The 19,032-nt window shown below is 50.6% G+C and overlaps 6 protein-coding genes across 6 annotated transcripts; 1 reads left to right on the top strand and 5 right to left on the bottom strand.

Moving 5' to 3' along the window:
- Positions 1 to 484: 484 nt before the first annotated feature.
- On the bottom strand, positions 485 to 2,404 carry N7525_005041 (uncharacterized protein; the record flags this gene model as incomplete). The annotated part of the gene is made up of 4 exons (XM_061213259.1): positions 485 to 986; positions 1,067 to 1,166; positions 1,295 to 1,816; positions 2,386 to 2,404. The coding sequence occupies 4 exons, from the start codon at positions 2,402 to 2,404 to the stop codon at positions 485 to 487; spliced, it is 1,143 nt and encodes a 380-aa protein (XP_061070280.1).
- A 1,529-nt stretch (positions 2,405 to 3,933) lies between these two features.
- On the bottom strand, positions 3,934 to 5,628 carry N7525_005040 (uncharacterized protein; the record flags this gene model as incomplete). The annotated part of the gene is made up of 2 exons (XM_002565206.2): positions 3,934 to 5,407; positions 5,474 to 5,628. The coding sequence occupies 2 exons, from the start codon at positions 5,626 to 5,628 to the stop codon at positions 3,934 to 3,936; spliced, it is 1,629 nt and encodes a 542-aa protein (XP_002565252.2).
- Positions 5,629 to 7,461: 1,833 nt separating this feature from the next.
- N7525_005039 (putative ubiquitin-protein ligase E3 component (UBR1)) lies at positions 7,462 to 13,940 on the bottom strand (the record flags this gene model as incomplete). Its single annotated transcript, XM_002565208.1, has 2 exons — positions 7,462 to 7,729; positions 7,789 to 13,940. 2 exons carry the CDS (start codon positions 13,938 to 13,940, stop codon positions 7,462 to 7,464), a joined length of 6,420 nt encoding a protein of 2,139 aa, XP_002565254.1.
- An 843-nt stretch (positions 13,941 to 14,783) lies between these two features.
- N7525_005038 (cytochrome b-c1 complex subunit 9) lies at positions 14,784 to 15,309 on the bottom strand (the record flags this gene model as incomplete). Its single annotated transcript, XM_061213258.1, has 5 exons — positions 14,784 to 14,843; positions 14,926 to 14,974; positions 15,055 to 15,120; positions 15,205 to 15,224; positions 15,301 to 15,309. The coding sequence occupies 5 exons, from the start codon at positions 15,307 to 15,309 to the stop codon at positions 14,784 to 14,786; spliced, it is 204 nt and encodes a 67-aa protein (XP_061070279.1).
- A 298-nt stretch (positions 15,310 to 15,607) lies between these two features.
- N7525_005037 (putative RNA binding protein Pym) lies at positions 15,608 to 16,255 on the top strand (the record flags this gene model as incomplete). Its single annotated transcript, XM_002565209.2, has 1 exon — positions 15,608 to 16,255. The coding sequence occupies one exon, from the start codon at positions 15,608 to 15,610 to the stop codon at positions 16,253 to 16,255; it is 648 nt and encodes a 215-aa protein (XP_002565255.2).
- A 589-nt stretch (positions 16,256 to 16,844) lies between these two features.
- hem14 (oxygen-dependent protoporphyrinogen oxidase) lies at positions 16,845 to 18,825 on the bottom strand (the record flags this gene model as incomplete). Its single annotated transcript, XM_061213257.1, has 3 exons — positions 16,845 to 17,669; positions 17,747 to 18,457; positions 18,523 to 18,825. The coding sequence occupies 3 exons, from the start codon at positions 18,823 to 18,825 to the stop codon at positions 16,845 to 16,847; spliced, it is 1,839 nt and encodes a 612-aa protein (XP_061070278.1).
- Between the last annotated feature and the right edge of the window lie 207 nt (positions 18,826 to 19,032).

Raw genomic sequence — 19,032 nt, 5'->3', positions numbered from 1 at the left:
GATCGAGATAGTGGATCGAGGTAGTGGATCGAGGTATTTGATCGAAGTGGTGGATCGAAGTGGGATAGTTGACTGACCAGCCTACCGATTGTCCTGAAGCCGAAGCCCGCCACGGTCAGGCTGGAAGTGGTCGATCGAGGTAGTGGATCAAGGTGGTTGGTCGAAGTGGTTGGTCGAAGTGGGATAGTTGACTGACCAGTCTGCCGATTGTCCTGAAGCCGGAAGGCCCGCCACGGTCAGGCTGGAAGTGCTTAATTGAGGTGGTTGGTTGACCAAACCAGCTGCCGATTGTCCTGAAGCCGAAGCCCGCCACGGTCAGACTGGAAGTGGTTTGTTGGAGTGGTTTGTGGAAGTGGTGGATTGAAGCGGTGGATTGAAGCGGTGGATTGAAGCGGTGGATTGAAGCGGTGGATCGAAGTGGATGGATGGATCGGATTACTTGACCAGTCTGCCGATTGTCCTGAAGCCGAAAGGCCCGCCACGGTCAGACTGGAAGTGGTTTATCGAGGTGGTTGATTGGGGGTGGTGATAGGGTGGGTGATCGAGGTGGGTGATTGACCAGCCTGCCGATTGTCCTGAAGCCGAAGCCCGCCACGGTCAGACTAGAAGTGGGTGATATCGAAGTGCATTGACTGCCCAGCCTGCCGATTGTCCTGAAGCCGGAAGGCCCGCCACGGTCAGGCTGGAAGTGGGTGATTGAGGCTGGTCGATTGAGGTGGTCGAGTGAGGTGGTGATCGAAGTGCATTGACTGCCCAGCCTGCCGATTGTCCTGAAGCCGGAAGGCCCGCCACGGTCAGACTGGAAGTGGTTTGTTGGAGTGGGTGATCGAAGTGGTGGATCGAAGTGGGATAGTTGACGGACCAGTCTGCCGATTGTCCTGAAGCCGAAAGGCCCGCCACGGTCAGACTGGAAGTGGGTGATATCGAGGTGGGTGATTGACCAGTCTGCCGATTGTCCTGAAGCCGAAAGGCCCGCCACGGTCAGACTGGAAGTGGGTGATATCGAGGTGGGTGATTGACCAGTCTGCCGATTGTCCTGAAGCCGAAAGGCCCGCCACGGTCAGACTGGAAGTGGGTGATTGAGGCTGGTCGATTGAGGTGGTCGATTGAGGTGGTCGAGTGAGGTGGTGATCGAAGTGCATTGACTGCCCAGCCTGCCGATTGTCCTGAAGCCGGAAGGCCCGCCACGGTCAGGCTGGAAGTGCTTCATCGAGGTGGTTGATTAAGGTGGTTGACTGAAGTAGTTGGTTGAATTGGCTTGATTGAAACAGTTAGGTGAAGTGAATTGTTTGACCAGCCTGCCGATTGTCCTGAAGCCGAAGCCCGCCACGGTAAGACTGCAAGTGTTTGATTGGCTGGATGGTTGACTGGAAGATTGACTGGATTGACTGGAGAATTGGCTGGAAGTGGAGATTGCTGACTGAAAGGATTGACTGGATGATTGACTGGGTTGGCTGGATTGACTGGATTGACTGGAGGATTGGCTGGAAGTGTAGATTGCTGACTGAAAGGATTGACTGGATGATTGACTGGGTTGGCTGGATTGACTGGAGGATTGACTGGAGAATTGGCTGGAAGTGGAGATTGTTGACTGAAAGGATTGACTGGATGATTGACGGGGTTGGCTGGATTGACTGGATTGACTGGAGAATTGACTCGAGAATTGGCTGGAAGTGGAGATTGTTGACTGAAAGGATTGACTGGATGATTGACGGGGTTGGCTGGATTGACTGGAGGATTGACTGGAGAATTGGCTGGAAGTGGAGATTGTTGATGAAAGGATTGACTGGGTGATTGACGGGGTTGGCTGGATTGCCTGAATTGACTGGATTGACTGGATTGACTGGAGAATTGACTCGAGAATTGGCTGGAAGTGGAGATTGTTGACTGAAAGGATTGACTGGATGATTGACGGGGTTGGCTGGATTGACTGGATGATTGACGGGGTTGGCTGGATTGACTGGATTGACTGGAGAATTGGCTGGAGAATTGGCTGGAAGTGGAGATTGTTGACTGAAAGGATTGACTGGATGATTGACTGGGTTGGCTGGATTGACTGGATTGACTGGATTGACTGGATTGACTGGATTGACTGGATTGACTGGATTGACTGGATTGACTGGATTGACTGGATTGACTGGATTGACTGGATTGACTGGATTGACTGGAGGATTGGCTGGGGGTTGGCTCAATGGTTGACTGGATGGATGACTTGGTGGATGGTGGACTGGATGGGTGAATGGACTGATTGGGCGGTTGATTGGATAGATCCCTAAAGGCAGAGGAGAAAAAAGTTTCCCTGCGTCAGTCAATGGACTGGTGAGGTCTTCCACTCGTTGATGCGAGCCAAAAGAACCGTGGGGTTGATAACGCTAGAGTTCTCACCTGAACCACGACGGGTCATCATGAGGCCTTTCATCCCATGAGCAGAGGGAAGACATCAAGCGGAGTCGGCATGAATCACAAGCATAGACTTGTGTTTTGGTCTCTGTAATTCATTAGCTGGGTAGCCGAACAGGTTCCAACATTGCTCATCGATGTGGGACATGAAGGAACGATAAGCATAGACACACGATGGGGTATTGAGAGGCGGGCATGATGGCATGATACAATGGTACCATGGGACGAAAGCAATATTACAACATGAGACGAACACATGGAGTGGTTGGGAAGGGGCACAATGGGAAACAGAGACAACAAGGCGAGACATAGGAAGGAAAGGGAAGGAAAGGGAAGGAAGGAAGCAACGGAAGGAAGGAACAAATAATGGAAGGAGCAAATGATGGAAGGAACATACCAGTGAACATCACCAAGGCGACGTGACCATGGTGTAGACGTGACCATGGTGTAGACGCGTCACATAGACGCAGAAGAAGAGAGGGTTGTAGAGAGAAGATGGCCATGAAGCCATGAATGATGAACAAAAGCCCAAGTCGCCATGGGGGGATGAAAGATTGATGAAAGATTGATGGGAAGTGGATGGGAAGTGGATGGACAGATGGAAGCAAGATGGATGTAGGAGGAAGAAAAAAATTGGAAGAGAAGAGGGGGGAGGAGGGTATTTATAGGTTGAAGCTGGGAGTGAAGCTGGGGGTTCCTTCTGTTTTGGGAAAAGTAGCTAATTACTAGTAGGGCTGTCTCAAATAGGGAAAGTACCACCCTCACTAAGTTAACATGTCGCATGTCTCCACTGGCTATACGCCCTGTCTAAGGAGATGCGACAGCGAAGTCCAAGAGTCAGTCTGGGAAGTCCATTGTCTCCCATTTGGATATATTGGTATCTACGTCGGTATATTGATATCCTGTACGGTATTATAAAGATATGCAGCCATCTATATCCATCTGCAGAGGCAAGACACACGTCCCCTTTAGACAAAGCATAAGCCTGAGATCACATGGACACGTTAGCCACGTAAACTCATCTCATACACGTCCGACGCCGAAGATATCGACGGACTAAATACATTGAACCGTACAAGCAAGGCTTACTAGATGGTGACGCAGGTGTCCACCGGACTACACGGCAGAGAATAACCTTCAAACGAGATGCTAGGAAAGACATGGGAATATTCTTAATGCTGTAATGCGTCTACCCAAGGTGATCTCTATCAAGCGAACTAGGTATTCAGATTACCAAAGTCCTATGTTGTCTTTAGTGAAGTCTGGATACGCAGCCGAGTACCTGTATATATAATACGTGGAGTATATGGAACGATGTGCCGTAGATGTAATCTCATTATAATGATATTCACCAAGTCAGGAAAAGGAATCCAACAGGTTGTAAACGCCGGTGATCGAATGGCCCCCGCGCCATGATGGAAATTCGGCAGACAGGTAGAGAAGAACATAGCATAGTACGTAGGGTATTCCATTCTATACTAGAAAGTACATGTAGGAGACAACGGAAGGCCCAAGACCTCCTGCCAATGACACTCATGAAGTCTCCTTCTTGCGACCCTCGACAACGCGCATAACATCCGTGACACTATCTTTGTCACCCTTCTTCTTCTTCTTGGGGCCACGCTTTCTCTTTTTCCCGCCTCGCTCGTTGTCGTCAAAGTCGAGCAGGGGACCATCGTCTTCCTCCTCTCCGTCTTCGTTGCGGCTTCCTCCGAATCCCATATCCATATCTGCAGCATCCATGGCGTCTTGCCGGCGTGCTTCTTCAATGAAGCGCTTGTTACGAAGGGCTGTATCAGAAGACTGATCTTCTTCACCATCTGCCGAGGGAGAGCGCTGTCGGAGGGCTGCAGCTCGTTTGAGGGCGGCAAGAATGGTTGGATCTCTTGTGAGGGGATTGGATCGATCGACAGACTCCTCTTCTAATGTAGTCGAGGTCCCAGTCGCAAAGTAGTTCTTGGGTTTCACAGGTGCTGTTTCAGACGCAGCAGGCTCCTTCTCTTCTTCACTGACAAAAGCCTTCTCAGGTTTTCTAGTAGCCGCACCTGCCACTTCGCCATCTTCATCAGACGATGACTCGTCTTCGAGTCCAGCGAGAGGATTGTAATCATCACCGACACCGGCAAATATGTTGTCGTCGTCATCCTCGGGTGCCTCTTGTGCAGCGGCACGGGCAGCAATATCAGCTGGAATGTCCATACCGAGGGGTTTGACACTTGCATCGGGCATCATAAGGTCTCCCGCGGCAGGCTCAGGCACTTCAACTGGCTTATCAAGCCACCTGGTCTTCCTCTTCGTGTTTCCTTGCGCATCGGTGATGAGGAGCACTTCGCGTCGACGACCGGTCTCATCACGCTCCACAAATCTCTTCTTCTCGGGCTTTCCATCGCTCAGCTTCTTGAATTTTGAGCCGAGTATGGACTCCGGCGGCGGAGCAGGTGCGGCAGCAGCCCGGCTTGCCCTCAATTCCCGCAGGATTTCATCGCGGGTCTTAGGCCTAGCAGGCGGCGGTGCCATGGTCCCCTTCTTCTTTTCTTTCTGTTGCTTAGGTACAGCGGAAATCTCCTCGAGCCCCTTCTCTTCCATCATACGCTCGAATTCCTCATCTGCGTCTTCTTTTTCGGGGGGTGGAGCAGGTTTTTCGGCCGTTCGCGACACGTCCTCACCAGCTCTGACCCTTCTCAGTAGATCCATATCCAGCCCTTTGACCATGTGTGTGCTTGCGAGGTCACCTCCGACTCCGAGGTCTCGGCGGAGTTTGTCGAAGGTAGCTTGGTCGATTTGTCCCAACTTAACCATATCCTCGAGTGCCTTGATACGTGCCTCCAGACCCGTGCTGTTCTCATTTTCGTCCTCCGCATTGCGCAATTTCGCACGATCCTGATAACCGGTGGGTAGCGAGGTACCCTTGGGCGCGGCGGAGGACTTGAATCGCTTCGAAGGTCGATCGCCCTCGCGACGTTGGTCAAATAGCTGACGAGCAAAGTCCACACCAGTAACTGAACGTCTAGAGCAAGGCCATGGTTGTTAGCTTCCTCCGAAATCATAGCAATCCGCAAATCTAGCGACGTACGGTGTCATGGGAATACTGGACCGCATTCGCGACCCCAGTGACCCGCCCGGAGTTGCGCCACCACGCGACGTATCGCGACCAGGCGCTGGGCTCTGGTCCTTTGGTTTTGATGATGACTGGTCGGCTAGTAGCCGGCGAAACTGCTCGTTATTCATGATTCGCGAGCTCAAGTTGCTTGGGATTGAAGTTAAGAAAGGCTCATGTTTAAGAAGTGAAGATCCGGCTTGGCACTGATAAGACTATCTCCGAACAAGCTTGGTCACATTTTCCCTAAGCAAGATCGGCATTTCAATATGAAGGCAACCTAGTACTTGCATCGCTATTCTCTAATTTGAATCTACTTGACAGATGGCACTGCTCGGTGTAGAACTGGATGGGTGGGAACTTGGCCTAGCGGTTGTTGGCGACATTGGCGCATGCCTCTTGGATCCCCGTCCATCCTCAGCTCGAGTGCCGTTTGATCTCAAGCTGCCGGACTCCGGGCGATGGCTTTTGTATTTTTTTATGATTCTTGTCCGATATGTACTACGAGTGAACTAGGTATATGGACCGTAAATGTGCAGGATATAGAAAGCATGTTGGGTATCAATATATATTCATCGCTACTAGGTGACTCAAATGTCTCTTGCCATCGAGTGAAGGGCGGGAAGACATATGCTAATAGATACAGGAGTCAGGTCACTCGCAAATTTTAATAATACAGTTAAAAAAAGAAAAAAAAAACCAAAACACCGAGAACATGACGAAGTCGGACTTAACCGCCTTGTTCTCCTTCCAGGGTCGAGGCTGATCTGAAGATTCGCTTCATCTCGTAATTCGTGGGGATGTATGAATCGGGCAGAAGCTCCACAGCGACCTCAAAATCAAGAAGCGTCAAAGTCCGACTTTTCCCTTGCATACAGAACATTGTGCATCCCTGGGTCGTCCAGACGAATGGAGATTGACCGAAATGCGTGGATTGCCTTCAAGCATTCACCTTCAACATAAGCCCGCTCGTTTGCGTTCAGGCTATGCCATATATCAAAAGTAGTTCTCCCTCACGACGTTCCAGTATACTCGCATAACCTGCTGGAAACAAACTTGAGCACAAGATATTTCCCCTTGCGATGCACTTGGGAAAAAGATGATGGCCGGCCGGACGGTTCTTGTGGAGGCGATCATACACAGCAGCTTCAGTGTCGAACCTATATCGTCTCTCTTCCCTCATTTAGGTGTTGCTTGTCGCAGCGGTGGCCGAGGAATTGCGGTCCTTCTTCCCCATTCCCGGTGTAGGGGGAGGGAAGAGTGTCCATTGAGTTGCCAGATACGTCGTCTCAAAGTGAAGAGAGGTCAAACTGAGATGAAACTGAATTTCCAGATACAAGAGTAGGTCAAACAGTAAAAGAAAAAATCAACAAGCAACACGGCGAACAAACAGAGGAATCAGTGTTGAGAAAACAACGTGCGTCGGGTGTTGAACAGTGCAGAGTTAGAGAATTGGAATAGGTATATCAACGTTGAGAGTGAAGGATCAATGTGGAGAAAGCAGAACCGGTAGATGAAGTTGGGAAAATAAAAGATCAGAGTTGAAAGTGAGAGACGAGTAGGGTAGGTACAGTGGGTAGACATTGTGTTAACTGGGGTTAGCACTAAGCCTATTTGGGAACTATAAAGGACCAACCTTGGAATATATGCAGCATAATAAAGTCATGTCGACTACCTCGGGGGAATCAGCAATGATGATTCACATCTAATCCAAATTCGAGTTGAATGTAGCCTGGTATTTTTGAATCATAACTACCAAGTGAACCTATTGATGAAAACCATGTTCGATATACAGTGAAACAGATGAAAACAGAGTAGTGATGCATAGTGACGAAAGGAAACGAGAAAGGCGATTAAAAGACGCGATGAGGATCGTTTCCAATTCGCCGCTAAAGATTCGAAAGTAAGAAATCTAAGCGCACGCACGCCAACAAGCGCAAAAGAAACCCAATTTTCGTTATTCTTTAGATAGTCTCCCAGCCTCCGTTGTTCATCTCGGACTCCAGCTTGCGGCTGATGGTTGCAGGGATCGAGTGTGACAACCAAACATCGCGCAGTAGCCGGTCGTACCGCTTCTGATTGAGGATAAGCTGGCGGTTGCGGCGGAGACCGGGGTCGACTTCGCCGTGACGGTCGAGGTAGGGCGCGTAATGCCATGATCCGTTCGTGTTGTGCAGATAGAGAACCGTGCATTTGCGAATATTGATGAAAAGACCAATGTTTTTGCCGCATCTATTATGGAAGACTGGTTAGCTGAAGAGTACATGCAAGGAGTGGGAGGGTATAATTACTTTTGACGATGTTGGTTGCAGCCGCCAAGCTTGTTTGTCATGCAGCAGACTGCCTGTGAGCAGAATATTTCTCCGCAGAATAAACAGATACTGGGGTCAGTGAGCTCCTTCTTCGAACTGGGGCAACGGCGACGGTTTGCCTCTTCAATAAGGCTATCAAAGTACTTGGGCAGGCCAACCAGCTCAAAGATAGCAGGGTGCGACAGACTGGGCCAGAGACGGTGGTCTTCGAAGCGGATGCCTGAGCGCGAGGCATTCCAGTGGAAGATCCATCCTGAAATGACTGCGTCGAAGGGGCTGTTCGTCTTTCGTGCGGGCTTGACAGACACGAGAATCTCGTCAAGAGAAGGTAGTTGAAGTGCTTTGGTTAGGCGCTCAAGCTCAGAGGACTCCACATCGGCGAATCCTGTGTTAGGGAACTCGACGCCGTGCTGAACATGAAGAAGGATAACTGCCTTGCGCAAGAATGCCAATCCATAGCTCGTAACAAGTCGCCGCACGGCAGTAATGATACCTGGGGTGGCAGTTTCCTCTCCATCTTTGACATAACCACTCTCAGCGGGGAAGGAGGAACCTTCAGCACGGCCAAGCGAGTTCGCCTTCAGTTCAGCAACGATCGAGTCGAAGAACTGTTTGGTCACTCCGAATTGCTCTTCAGATACATCGGCGGCCATAGTATGGTCCTCGGGGTGGGTGGCGAGTTCCTCTTTCAAACCCAGCGGCCAAAGGATGAAAGTGACAGCGACCTTAACAATCTCAGCCACGAAGCATATCCGGACAAGATGTCTGATATCAATATTAAGGACTGGAAGCAGGGACAATGATGACTCTGCGAAGAACACAAAGGTATCCACGGCGAGCAGAGGCTCAATGTTACGGACATCATTGAGCAAAGCTGTGCCACTCAAACAAGGGTGCCCGACAAGTAGCTGGCAGATCTTTTGACGATGCATCTCCTGGAACTCATTGGTCGGACTGCTTTTTGACGGCCTCGTGGTGTGAAGACACCCAACAGCAGCATATGTCAAGACCGTCTCTGATAGAACGCGCAGATGGGTAAGCGTCAACGAAGGAATTGTGTCGAGCAAAGTCGAGCCAGGCTCTGACTGGACACCACGCTGCGCGATCTCGACTGCAGCAATGCTGAAACCGAAGCTGCGAATTAGAGAATCGGTATGTACAAGATCTTCATTGCCATTCGCCTCAGAGGTGTTGTTGAACATCGAATTGATATGGTTCGCCGTGAGTGTGCTCTTGAGCCGCCTGTAGCTCTGAAGCAGTTCGGACACAGGGCTGTCCAAGGGACTCGACACCTGCTGAAGTGGGCTGGAAGGCGAGAGGTCTTCGGTGGGAGGGAAAACACCGGGCATAGGCATGCGCGCTGGCGTGATGTATTGTGCAGGGGCAGTTGCTGGGAAAAAGGGGGCTCTCAGTTGGTCAATATTACTGGAAAGCGAAGGGACCAGGGTCTTAGACAAGTAGTCGATAAAGACGTCGGTATACGGTTGGGGATAGGCCTTCTCCTTCTCCATAAGGACTGGGAAGTTTCGCTGTTGATTCAAGGTGTGCTTGAGGCCTGATTGAATCCACTGGTCGAATGATTCGGAGGGGCTGAGCGGGACAAGTGGAGACTCTTCCTTGCCCTTCCAGGTGATGGGAAGGAACGCATTCCCAAGAGCCTTGCAGAGAGGACAGACAAACTCTTTGAGATCAGTGTTCTCGGGATGGTGACGTGCAACCTGCTGAGAGTGTCGCCGCTGTGTCGCCGCAAAGTACTGCTCAAAACAGGAGTAATGCATTATGTGTCCACAGCCAGTAGTCACAGGCCCAGGAAGAGTACTCTTTGCGTTGAACCCTTTACTCAGTCCAATTTTTTCGCTAATAACTTCACCACCAGAGGAGTCAAGACGCTTGATGGTAGTATGGTTCTCTCCGGATACACCAAATGGTCGCAATTCTTCGGCGGATCTGTCCAGACTTGTGGGTGTTCTGAGCACCTCACGAATTCTATCGGAGTCCCTAATATCCGTCTGTCGCAGGATTGTGCTTTCATGAACCAAGGCAAAGGTACCGTAGAGCCTCGAATCGCTGGTCTCTTCCTGGCACAAGATACATGTTCCGCTAGGGTACTTCCATAGCTTCTTCTCTGGGGTGGCGTCTGTATCGGACTCGAGATCGCTGAAATCTTCTTCGCCCCAATCGATGTTACCCTGTCTGTCCAGGAATTGTTGCTGCTGTTGCTGGAACTGCGCCATCACCTTGGCTTGCCTCTCCAATGCTTGCTTCTTCCTGATCTCCTTGTCATTATCCGCATCAATTGCAGGAGAGTTGGTGTCAATTCGGTCAAAGGGGAATTTGAGAGACGCAGTTGCCGATGAATACGTGCGAGGGCGCTTTTGCCACAGACGTTTGAGTATGTGTCGGATTTTAGGGCCAGATGCAGCGAATTCAGTCGTGACGGAAATTCTCTCCAATAAACCAACAATAGTCAAATGGCCAGCCTTGATCTCTCGAGCCTTTGACAAAGCATTCCAGTTGAAGGAATTGGAATGCTCTTCTACCATATCAGTTTCCTCGGAATCATCTTCTAACACTGCTGCAAGGATAAGATGCAGAATCACTTGAAGGAAAGTCTCAACACGGGTCGGTGGAATAGTCGGTGTACACTCTTTTGATGAAATAACGTATTCCAAACATTGGTGAACAATCTGTGCAAACAGCATCGTTCCGGCGAATCGGGGGAGATCGGAGAACACGCCGGAGCTAACGGGTCGAAGTTTCGGCTCAAAAACAATGTCAGAGGCATTCTTGCCTGTCTTTTTCGCCATCCATTCCCTGTAGATGTTTTCTGCTTCGTCTCTTTGGTTCTTTGTATAGTGTGCGCTGTATGGATCAATAAGATCAAGATGTTCGGGCTTCAATTCGAAAGTACCAGAATCACTCAAGCCCTCGGGTGGGCGGAAGTTGGCGACATCTTCCAACACATCTTGGAACATGTCCGAGTCCAGAAGCTTGTCGCTAAGGCGGGTCGAAAGGTCAGAGAAAGACAGCGGCTTGAAGCACAAGACATGAGCGATGTCACGTTTGATGTTTTCGCGGGTGAGATGAGTGCTGTCATCAATGGCAGTCAGAGATGTTCGGTCCGTCAGGAGGATCACCAGTAGATGAACAAATTCCTCTGCCACATCCACGATCTGGGCATCTTCGTATCCAGGACGGGGCATGTAGTTCCGGGCCATCCAGTCAACCATGCCAAAGCGGTGCGCAATGGAAGCAAGAACTCTGCTGGGATCACAAGTGACTAGGGCAGTCTGGAGAAGGAAGATATCTCTGTAGTAGGCAAAGTCACGAGAAGAGACTCCACGGTACTGCGACATTTGATGCCGAAGGCTGAGACCATTGCGAACCCACATGCCAGCCTTCATTTGCGCCAGCCAAGCGCAAACTCGAAGTGGATAGTCAAACATGGCCAGGAGCAAGTCCTCCGGCCCAAGGGCAAGCAAAACATCATCAATACTACTAGGGTTTGCATTCTTAGCGGCATGGATCTCACTCCTCGCGTCATTGGCAGCGGCAAAGAGAACCTCGCGCATAGTCTCGCTGCTTATGTCTCTTCCGCATTCAACAAGCCATGACAACGTGTAGTGAAGGGCGTGGTGGAAACTGATAGATCCACGTTCCACCACGAATTCAACTACGCGATGACACGGGACTTGGCCAGAAGCGCCTACCTCGAAATCGAAAGGTGGCAGCAGCTTGAATCTTACTTCATCCTTTATTTCTGCCTGGTCGAACCGCTTGCGTTCTACTCCAGTTGAATGGATAATCGCAGTAGTAGTGGTGGTCTCGATTGCCCTCAGCAGGTTGCCACCGTTGTCAATTTCAGGGTTGCGGAAAGACTCGCAGAATTGGCGGCAAAGTCGGTTGATCTCCCGCATGAGAATCGACGCACTGATCCAAGCATCCGTCTCGTATTCAACGTGTTCACCAACAGCGCGGACATTAGGGCAAATACCCTGTGACAGCTTGACGAGGTCAAGGAATTGGGGAAGATATTGTTCCTCGGTCCGCACACGGTGCTGTACATACTCAGATTGGAGAAGATATCGCAGATCAAGGAAGAAGTGGTAGAGACGTCTGTTTGTAACCGAGCCAGCATCAAATGCCAGAGTGGCGTTGGGGTTGACGGATTGTGGTTCACCGACTTGTCTCGTGGTCAAGAAGGTATATAGGATAGACATCACTTTAGTGAGGAAGTTCCCTCGCACGACAATCTCTTCCGTGATGGAGGGAGTGGTGAGAAGCTGCAATGAAAGGTTGACAATCGAGTGGTCCGGCTCTCGGTCCGCGATGAGGTACAGTTGAGCCAGAGCCGTGTACAATGCAGACAAACGAAGACCCATAATGCGCTTGAACTGAGGAACATTGACAACAGTGCTAATGTAGAGATCACGCAAGTCGGTTCGTGTCTTCTTCCACAACCTCAAGTCATAGAGCACCATCCAGTCTAGGCGAGTACGCTGCCACAAGTCTTCATACGGAGGTACTTTTTCACCTGGACCGGGAATGGGCGGCCGAACTTGCCAGTGGCTGTCTGTGTTGGAAGGCCTTTGCCGGTGCGAACCAGGAGTCTTGGGGATGGGGATATAGCCAGTAGGGGCGGATTCAGGACCTGGACTCTGAGATGCAGACGGGTCTCGTTCTGCAGAGGGCCGTTCTGCGGTTTGAGCCGGTGCCGGTCGAGGAGGTGGCGGCTGAGTGCCCGTCAGTCCGGCGAGAATGCGTTCTGCTAGAGCAAGTTCGTCATCTGCACCTGCCAAGACCATATCATCATCTTCATCCTGGTCACGAGAGAGTTCGATGTCCATTTCATCGTCATCTTCATCATCCGCATCGTGTGCCTCGACGTAGTCTTCGTCTTCATCTTCGTCTATACCATCTTCATCAAGCATGTCGTCTTCGTCTTCGTTGGCGGTCAAGATCACCTGACCATGGTTAGGCAAATTGATCATGAGCGTACGACCTGGAAGACTTTCAGCCCGCTGGTGGTCGTCAATGCCCTTCATGCCAATATCTTCGTTATATCCCCCACTGCCCTTCTTCCAGGGCGTAAGCATCTCCTCACAGATGATTTGTCTGAAAATCTCATTGTCCTCGAGGATTTCACAGCCGGCAATATCAGCCAACCACTCCACTATCGTTGTGCACATTTGCTCGCGGAAAGTGTCGCGCGCAGAGCGCACCGTGACAGTAACCTTGATCTCCTCAATGATTTTAGAAACACCTAAGAGCCTGTTCAGGTCCTTCGAATACTTTATCACACTGCGGCCCATATCGTTTGTTTCATGAGCCCGCGCAAGGCCAAAGCTATCTCGTTCGCGACAAGCACGGGTGACCTGGTGAGAAACATCGCGAATTGTATGCTTCTCGTCATTCCACAGCATGACCGCGAATTCCGGTTCTTCTTCCTCTTCGTCGCCAGCGCCATACCAGTCCGGACGCAACCGAGAGGCCTCCTCATCTTGCCTGATGCCCTCGACAGTCTTCGGCAGCCGCAATTGCTCCGGGGAGCAAGAGATAACATCGCAGAAGTAGTCGAGTGCACGGGATATAGTCAAGCGGATTGAATCCACAAGTTCAGAAGGCAATGGCCGCTGCGCCCGTTTACCCTTGGCATTACCACTATCGGTATGGATTGCGCAAAACAGCGGAAGGCGCCATGCTTCGTCATCACCACAATCACAGCAGCCACAGTTTCCGGAGGAAAGCGAAATCTGATATTGATGTCCGGTGTGATCCGATGAGTCGAAACATCGACTGCACAACACGCACGTATCATCCGCGGCACAGGTCACGCATCGGTATGTGGCTTCCCCAGCACGGAAGATATGACCGCAGCGCTTGCCCCTCGCTGCCTCGCTGTATTCAGCTCCTTCCCGGGCACCTTGAGCCTCCGCCAGTTTCCATGGCCCGGCCGGAGTTCCTTCTGGGAACAGCTGTTGTAGCAGATCTGTGTTGTGTCCGACAAGCGATCGGAAAAGAAGCTCTAGCAGGTCCTTCTCGGCAGCGGGCCCATAGCGGAAATTGTGTTTCTTGGGCAAACGGAGAAGACCATCACCGAGCAGCTTCTCACATTCCCCGAGCATGAGCATGATTTGTCGTTGTGGCCGAGCTATCGTAGCGGCCGCTCGGGCTATCACAAGTGGGTGATGGAATGGAGCGCCGTTGTCGCGACAATGCGCTCAAGGTAGTAATGGTCCGACGCAGGTGGTTTCTTCGCGGGTATGCAGGCGGAAAAGAAATTTTCAAGGGAGAGTTCAGGCGATCGGTCCGGATCTCGTCGATAAGGTTCTCAGATGTAGTTCACGTTGCTCACACACTAATACTTTGTAGTGGGGGGAAGGTGAGAGCAACGGGTGAAGGTGGACCAATGCAGGCGAACAGATCAGCACAGAGACGGTGAAGTCATACGCGGTTAAAATTTGAATGTGGAGCTCAAGGTCCAAAAGGACAAAAAAAAAGGGATACAAGAAATCAAATTAGGGATCGTTTGTAGAGACCGGAAGGTAACATATTTCGCTATGACATCGATGGGACCGGTCTCTCAGTAAACGCCACATCCATGGCCTGACTACCCACAGGAAACACGCCACATTTTGAACATTTGAAGTTATAAAGACCAATACAGCCGCTTATGGGGCCTCTTCCCAGATGTATTTGATGATGAGACACTTTAATAATCTGATCTATTTGCCTCAAGCATGATCTTAGCTTTATATGCAAGAACACTCCGTGTGTTTTTGATGTATACGAAGGCGGTAAAACGCATAAATCATGCAGAGGACCAGAAGGATTGCAAGTCAAAATACAGATTTCCATCTATCACGTACAAGCCCACATATGGGATGAGAAACAACAGGCATGAGCTTCGCTGGCTTTTCCATGCCCCCTTACCCGCTGTAGGGTATACCCAACATCACTTTCGGCAAGTCTATTTACTCGTCGTCCTCCTCCTCCTTAACCATATAACGGTGCTTGATGTCCTTCCATTGGCGCTGTAGGGTGAGAGAGAAATAGTCAGCGTGGGTCCTAGCCTCGGGTATTGTAGACGGTCCATCGGGAAAGAGGTTCACATACGCCCTGGTTCCAGCTGTCCCAGACCTTGTTGGAGGTGATGTCGAAGGCACTGTTTTGACATTTCATGGTCAGTCTTCCGCATTAAGGGTGCGACATGTCTAGCATGCTCGGAGATTCGATATAACCCACAGCTCGAAAGCAAAGGCGCCGGCAAAAGCGGTGGTCAGGAGAACAGTGTTCTTGCGGATGAAGGTCCTAAACACAGAGAATAATGCCTCGGTTAGATTTCAATTGGACAATTTCGATCGCGATCGTAGGACCTAGGAAGGGGAGACATGCGAGTAGATAACGTTTGCGAGCTGTCATGCGAGAGGTCAGTCAGTACTGGACATAGCAGTGGAAATAGAGGATATGGGAGAGGGAGTATAGACATACGCCAGCCATTGTGAGGGATTGGGGTGTTTTCACACGACCTAAATCAAAGGATTGGACTGAAGGATGGGGCAACGAGAGGTGAAGTTGTGAGGTTGAAGTTGCGAAGGCTGAATCTGCGGGAATTGCCGGTACGCTGATTGGCCGAGCCTCCGGCCTTCCGCACTCAACTTTCGATGTTCGCGTTGTTTTTCTCTTTCGATCTTTAAAGCTATTGCTCTCTGCCTTGGAGCTTGACTCTGTCAAGTTGCTATCAGATATTTCTCATTTTACAATTTCATTACCCGAATTTGACCCTCCACACCACACCATGGCCTCCAACGTCGCCAGGTCCGGCATCACCACCAATGCTCAAACCGGCGAACGATACATTCCCTCCTCAGTCCGTGCCGACGGTTCTAAGCGCAAAGAGATCCGCGTGCGCCCTGGCTACAAGCCTCTCGAGGACGTCGAACTATACAAAAACCGGGCTGCGGCAGCATGGAAGAACCGCGGAAAAGGCGGGGTGCCGGGTGCGGAAACCTTGAGTAGTGAAGACGATAAAACCAAGATCGCAGCAAAACCTACAATCACCGCCACCACTGCCGCCAGCAACAAGAACGCCAAACGCCGCGAAGCCAAACGAAATGCGAAGGAAACTGACGAAGCCGGCCCCACCGCTGAGGGCAAGGGCGCAGAGTCAAACAATTGGCGTGCCCCGGCACCCGCACCTAAGGAAGAAAAGCCTACTGAAGAGCCGATTGATCTCGAAGCTGAGAAGGAGAAGAAAGCACGCGGTCTGAAGAAGAAACTCCGCCAGGCGCGGGATCTTCGCGACAAGAAGCAGCAGGGAGAGGCCCTGTTGCCTGAGCAGTTGGAGAAGGTCATCAAGATTCAGGAACTTGTGCGGCAGCTGGATGTGTTGGGCTTTGATTCCAATGGTGATAAGAAGAATGGTGAAAGCAATGAGATTCCTTGAGTGCCTTTTTGAACCTTAAACGCGGGGTAAGATCAGATTCAATACCCCATGCCCATGTGTTGAGTATGTGCCCATATGCATATAATCATCACCAGGGCTACCTGCAACCACCATGGGAGTCCGTCGGGGGCTATCAGGCTATCCTACATCATTGTGACACGTGATGGGAAGTGTGATGTGGGATACCTTCATGGCAGGATAGATTGCCGCCAATCGGTTCCAGCCTTCCAGTCACCCATCGCTTCGACTGCGAGAGATTCAGGCTGCTGCCACATCTATCCGGTTCCCTCAATCGGGAGTCCTGGTGCTCCCCCGCCCTTGATCCTGAATTGAGATCTGAGAACTGAGGAGAGTAACAGACTTCATAAATGGATTAAATCCAACATTCTGTTGACCGAACATGGGCTGGAATTGGATTAGACATTAGGAAGTGAACACCTTAAACGTTTGGTATCCTGCTAATGCCGTCGATCTCCAACTTTCAACAAGAAAAATATATATTACAATAATACATTTAATATACATGGCTTAGACCTTCGTGTACATTCCCAGACACAAGTAGAAAACCACATGATCCAGTCACATGGTATCAGATTTCGGAGTCAACAAGACGAACAGGAGACGTCACAATGCCACCCCGGAGGTTCCAACGTTCATAATCAAAGGAAGTCCATGGACGCCACGGACTAGGCTCATCATTGAGCGGGATTCTTCCAATGCCGTAGGTGGCAGATAGGATACCCTGTTTGACACAGTCGCCCACACTTACGCCATTATACCAGTTTCCCGCGAGAATGAGCCGCTTGCTGTACTCCTTGCGAACTGTGTGCGAGAGCTTATACATACGGTCCAGATGGCCGACTGTGTACTGAGGAATAGCATCCTTCTGGAGACGACTCCGCGCGACAGTCGGAGTATCGGTGATATTCATGTGTCTCTTGAGCATGTCGCGGGCCATTTTCACTGCAGTGTCGTGGTCTGGATACTCTTCGAAACCATCCCAGTAATGTCCACCTAGCATGACGGTGAGTTTCGTTCCAGGTGCAGAATCTTGGCTGACTTCAGATGATGAAGGGTCCGCTCCGTTCCCTACACTAGAGGACGAGGCGAAGATGACACCAAGTCCACATTCTGGGTTCTGCTTGTAGGGGATCGAACGCGGTATGAGGTATCCAAAGCCATCCTCCACGGGTAGAAGGTTGGGATTTGGGTAATAGAGATTAACGACCATTACCGTCACGGCGTAGTTCTGTTTGCGTAATAGAGATGGGGTTAAGCCGACGGGGATCATCTCGGCATGTGACTGTTCGGGTTTGCGCATGATGTTCGCAAGTGAAACTGGAGGGATAGTGGAGATGACATATCGATAGTCAAATGTCTTGATTTGATTGTGCCTGTGTGACCAATATTCCATCTATTGACAGTCAGCATCAATCTCAGGGTCCAGGGAGTTCAGGGACATAGCATGGCAATGCAGAATAATTCACATACAGCAATGGCAGCAGTAGACTCTTTACTCAAAGCTTTGATCTCTGTGTTCAATCGGAGGTCGACTTTGCCGGATGCTTTCAATGAAGCAATCAGTGCTTGAATAAGCTGGCCGACTCCCCTCTTAAAGGTGAAGGTACTAGCTCCAGCCGCAAGGACTTCTAAATCATGCTGACGGCGCACTAATTCGGGGCCTGCGGGCATGGCGTCTATGGCCATGAAATCATCCATATTCCGAGTTCTCGTTTTAGAGATTGACCTGGAGATAAGAGATGCCGTAACTCCACCAGAAACCAACCCACCGATGCCCCCAATGCCTCCCTCAAGGTTGCGAATGCTACCCAATAGTGCTTGGGCACTCAATCGATCGATATCACCAGCATAGATTCCATGGTACACAGCAGAGACTAGATTATCTGCAACATTGGGGCCAAAACGACGTCTGATGAAGTCGGCAACAGATTCATCCTTCGCCCATTCGGTTGGGTGCCGGGGCGGAGTGAAGACATCCTTCGCTATCCCCGAGAGAAATTTGTTAAATAGCGGCTCTTGCATAGTATCCATAAAGATTTGCAAGTTTTCCCCAAAAGAGAGTTCAGGCTTTGGCGCCGGCATACGAACGAGACGGTCCGGGTAGTAAATGTAACGATTTCGGGCCGCGGGGCTCGTGTTGGGGGTAACAATGAGGTCGTCGTACAAGCCTAGATTTGTAGCCTTTTAATAGGGTCAGCATATGAAAGCTTTTCGATTCTGAGTATGCGCACACGAGCAATACTCACCAGGTAAAGCAGAGGGAGTGATCCTGGCAGCGAGCTCTTTAAGGTCCGCGGCCCATACTCAAACACGACATTGCCACCATCAACAGGAACTGTTTCAGAATTTATCCAACCACCGAGCCGGTCCGTTTTCTCGAACAAGATGACCTGTTTGCATGTAGGGTCTTGCGCGAGTTGCCAGGCGGCTGTGAGTCCAGTGATGCCACCACCAAGAACGGCGGCAGTGTATGCGCGTTTCTGATCATTGAGATGAATCAATTGCGTTCGTCTTGGTCTTACTGCTCTAGAGACACATGGTAGCAACATCTCTGCTGATCTGAGCAACGTTGGTGGTGGGATAATTAAAGCTAAACCCGAAGGTCCTCGGGAGCTTCCGTCCTTACTTAAGCTACGCGGGCAGCCTCCAGGGCTGGTCTGCCTACAGCAATCCTACGCTTGCACAGTGGTTCGTGAGACATTCGCGAATTCATCTTCGCTTCGGTATTATTCTTTTGAAGGTCAACGGGGGAATCT

The sequence above is a fragment of the Penicillium rubens genome (genome assembly GCF_028828025.1).
Source record: "Penicillium rubens strain IBT 27055 chromosome Unknown utg000002l_segment0_segment0, whole genome shotgun sequence".
Lineage (NCBI taxonomy): Eukaryota > Fungi > Ascomycota > Eurotiomycetes > Eurotiales > Aspergillaceae > Penicillium > Penicillium rubens.
The sequence above is the reverse complement of the archived record's forward strand: the minus strand, read 5'-3'. Positions and strand labels throughout refer to the sequence as shown.